The 3,546-nt window shown below is 61.0% G+C and overlaps 1 protein-coding gene across 1 annotated transcript in view; it reads right to left on the bottom strand.

The window, feature by feature from the left end:
* Window positions 1–3,546, bottom strand: part of CMIP (c-Maf inducing protein) — a gene marked incomplete at its 5' end in the record, with an annotated part of 93,865 nt that overhangs the window by 15,647 nt on the left and 74,672 nt on the right. Inside the window, 3 exon segments of the mRNA XM_014589381.1 lie at window positions 246–294; window positions 562–588; window positions 1,658–1,723. Of these exon segments, the coding sequence (XP_014444867.1) occupies window positions 246–294; window positions 562–588; window positions 1,658–1,723 (142 nt within the window).

Genomic DNA, 3,546 nt, shown 5'->3' on the forward strand with positions numbered 1-3,546 from the left:
CGGCGCGGGGAGATGGCCAGCCAGTGGGGAACCAGCACTGGCTGCCCCCGTGCCTGGGTTCACGGTAAAACGCCGGCTGGCAGCAGGGCGGGGCTGTGTTATACACTGGGCGGGGCGCCTTATACACAGTGCCCAATGCCCATGGTGACAAAAAGCCCTGGCAGGGCCTCAGAAAGCCTTGGCGGGGCCCTCGCGAGTCCGCCGGCCCGGATGACGCTCCTGTGATGCATTAAGCCAGGCCTCACCTCTTGCCGGGGGTCTTCCGCGAACCTCTGAATCACGTACTTCAGCTCCCTGGAAGAGATGAGGTGGGGTGGGGTCACCTGTGGGGTCCTGCAGGAAGGTGTGGGGGGGGACAGCGAGGGTCCTGCCCGACGAGGAGCCGGGACCCGGGGCCAGGCGGAACTGCCGGCGCAGGGCACGTGGAGCATCTCCCAGGAAGTGCCAGGAGGGGCTGGGAGGCGCACGAGCTGGGGACCACCACGAGGGCCTCCCCGGATGAAAGTGACCGAACAGGTGGGAGGAGGTGACCTCGGAACTCAGGCCGCCCCGGGTACTCACTTGGTGAACTTCTCGTGCGCGAGGGCTCTGTAAGAAACAAGGGGGCGGGTTAGCGGCTCATCCACGCAGCACGGTGCCCGGCCTCAGATGTCTGACCCGGGAGGAAGAGGGCGTTGAGAACGTGATGCTGCCATCCCGTCCCTTCTCGAAGCTGGACGACCATGGCCTCCACTGATGCAGCGACCCATGGCGGTCACGTGACCGGCCGTCACCAGGAGCGAGTTGGGCGCACGTGGGCTCCGGGGCCCCAGGGGTGCCGCCAGCTGCGCCACAGTGAGTGCCCGTGCTAATTGCACTGTTCCTCCAGGCCAGTTGCATCATGGGCCGCTCGAACTGCGACCCGGCCTTGGGGACCGACAGGCTGCAGCCAATGACGTGCGGCTCTTCCCAGACCCCAGAGGCCCTCAGGAGTCGGATTTCTCCGGTCTCCGGCCCTGGGGGTCCTGGGGGGCCCTGGGGAACAGCCAGGCCAGCAAATGGGGCAATTACCGGGTGTAATGTCCCCCCAGAGAGTCGCATATCATAAACACGCTCGTTAATCGGCTCCTGAGAGCCCTGCGCCTCCTGAGGCCTCGCTCCTTCCAGTCGATCAAAACAGAGACCTGGAGGCATTTGGGGCCTTCGCCCAGATGAGCCACCAGCTCGTGTGCCATTTTCCTGTGATAAACTCAGTACAGGATAAGGGCGGACCTGAGACTCAGGGTCACTTCCTACAATCACTGCGAGCCGAGCTCATGAAGGCGCTGGGCCTGCCACCGTGAGGTGTGTGGAGGATCAACCCCACGTGTCCTCTGATCTCGACAAGCCCCTCGGGGGGCGGGGGACAGGAAGGACTACTCCCAGCTGATGCCTAATAAAACCCGCCAACTTTACGGCACATGAGGTGGTGCGGGGTGGCCTCTGCCTGCACCCCATCTCGGTGAATCCTGCAACGATGCTGTGAGGTGGCACCTGAGACTGCCCCGTCTCCCTCTGGAGGGTTCCCCGGTCCCGCAGCTGAGGACCCGGCCCCGCCAGGGCTGACACCTGGGAGGCGACCAGGCCTTGGTGGGCAGCTGAGGCTGTTCAGAAAGGTTGGAGGGCTCCAGAGACTTACTCTTTGGGGAATGGAATGGGTTGAAGCAAGCTGGCGAGGGATGGTCTCCAGTCATCGTAGTCTGACCTGGAACGAGAAGGGTTGCAGTCAGGACCAGCTGGGATGCGGAGGGGGTCACGACGCACTGTTCCAGACAGGCCACGAGGGGGCATGAGGGTCGGGCACAGTCCACCTTCGTGGTTCCCCCTTCACCTTCCAAGACGCCGAGGACAAGCAATCAAATGCTCACGGCCGGGCTGAGGTCCCACTCACAGAACCCCTCCAGGGACTGCCCTGCGGCACGTGTCAGGGCTGGCCATCTGGTCACCCGGGCCTCGCTCAGCCTCAGGGCCGAGGCTACACCGCTGTCGTTCATTTCCTCTCTCAGGTTAGGGGCAGCAGGGGCTGACTTGGGCCCCTCTCCCCCAATTTCTATGTGGGAGTTCCAGCTCCCAGTTTCTCAGAATGTGACAGTACTTGGAGACAGGGTCTCTCTAAAGAGGCTACTGAGTTGAAATGAGGCATTGTGGGAGGCCCTAATCCAGTCCCACTGGCGTTTTTGTCAGGACAGGAAACTTGGACACGCAGAGACACGCCAAGGCTGTGTGTGCACATGGAGCCGCGACAGTGTGTGGGCGTGGGGGTAGGTGGCACACGAGGCCAAGGAGGGCAGCCGGGGGGGAGCCGACCTGCTGACCCCTGCTCTCCAGCTCCAAGGCCCCTTTCTGTTGTCTGTGATGTTTGCTACAGCAGCCCAGGCAGGCTAATACACGGTGTCTTCAAAAGGTCCACAGTAAATGTGTATATGAAAAAACGGCATGGATTTCCCATTTTCCTGAACCAATAAATAAATTCAATAAAACCTGGTTCTTTAATTCCATTTCCCCACAACCTTTCTGAAGCCCTCTCATACAGGGTCTTAGTTCGGTCTGTCTACAAAGCCATTCTCAAGGGAGAGGCCCGAGGGGGCTCAGACCAGGCTGGGCAGAGGGCTGGCCCTGGGACCCTAGACCTGATTCTGGGTCCTCTGACCCCAAGATGCCTCCACATTCAGAACCTGGTGCTTTTCAACCTTCTTACCTGCCTCATTGGCCCAAGGGACATTCTTTTCTAACTGTCCTCTGACCCTACATGACTGATTTGATGCCACCAACACACGGCTCTCTGCATACTGTGTGTCCAACTGATACACAAACAGCCAGACTTCCACCCCCCAGGGGCCCGTGTTCACCCCAACAACGCTGGTTAGACAACCCTGGGTGGCAGCTCTCCCCACCCCCTTCCTCCAAATAAACCTCTAACAAAGCAGCGGCTTTCAGCATCCGGGTACCCCCAGGACGACTTGGAGGAAAGACTCATGCCGAACACACAGAGAGGAGCTGCCAGGAGAGCTAGGTCCGGAGATAGGTTTGTTGAGCACTCACCACGCTGCACCCGGACACAGGCCTGCCTGTGCGCTCCCCACCGATCGTGTGCAGAAGCAAAGAGCAGCGGTGAGGAAACGGAGCCAGGTGGCAGGAGACGTGGAGCACAACGCAGCGCCGAGCCACGTGGGGACATGGGGACTCCTAGCCCCATACCCACGTGCTCCTTCCTGGGGGTCACCCACATTTGCTGCCAGCTTGTCTTCCTCCCAAACGCCCTCCTCCTCTCCCTACCCCATCACTGCGATGTCTCCAGGACATCTGCGTTAACAGCACACTCCATGCACAGCCCCGTGCTTTGCACGCTGGGTACTCTTCTGAGGCCCCCAGTCAGCCCGTGTAGTCCTCCCTGCAACCCATTTGCCATCCCTGTTTTACAGACAGGAAAACTGGGGTGCGGTGAGGGCGAGCCCCAGGTCACACGGCTGGCAACCCCTCACTAACACTGTCCTGTGTGGAGGGCGGCCCAGCTCACGCTCATGGAGG

This window comes from Tupaia chinensis, unplaced genomic scaffold (genome assembly GCF_000334495.1).
Source record: "Tupaia chinensis unplaced genomic scaffold, TupChi_1.0 Scaffold000355_1, whole genome shotgun sequence".
NCBI classification, from domain to species: Eukaryota; Metazoa; Chordata; class Mammalia; order Scandentia; family Tupaiidae; genus Tupaia; species Tupaia belangeri.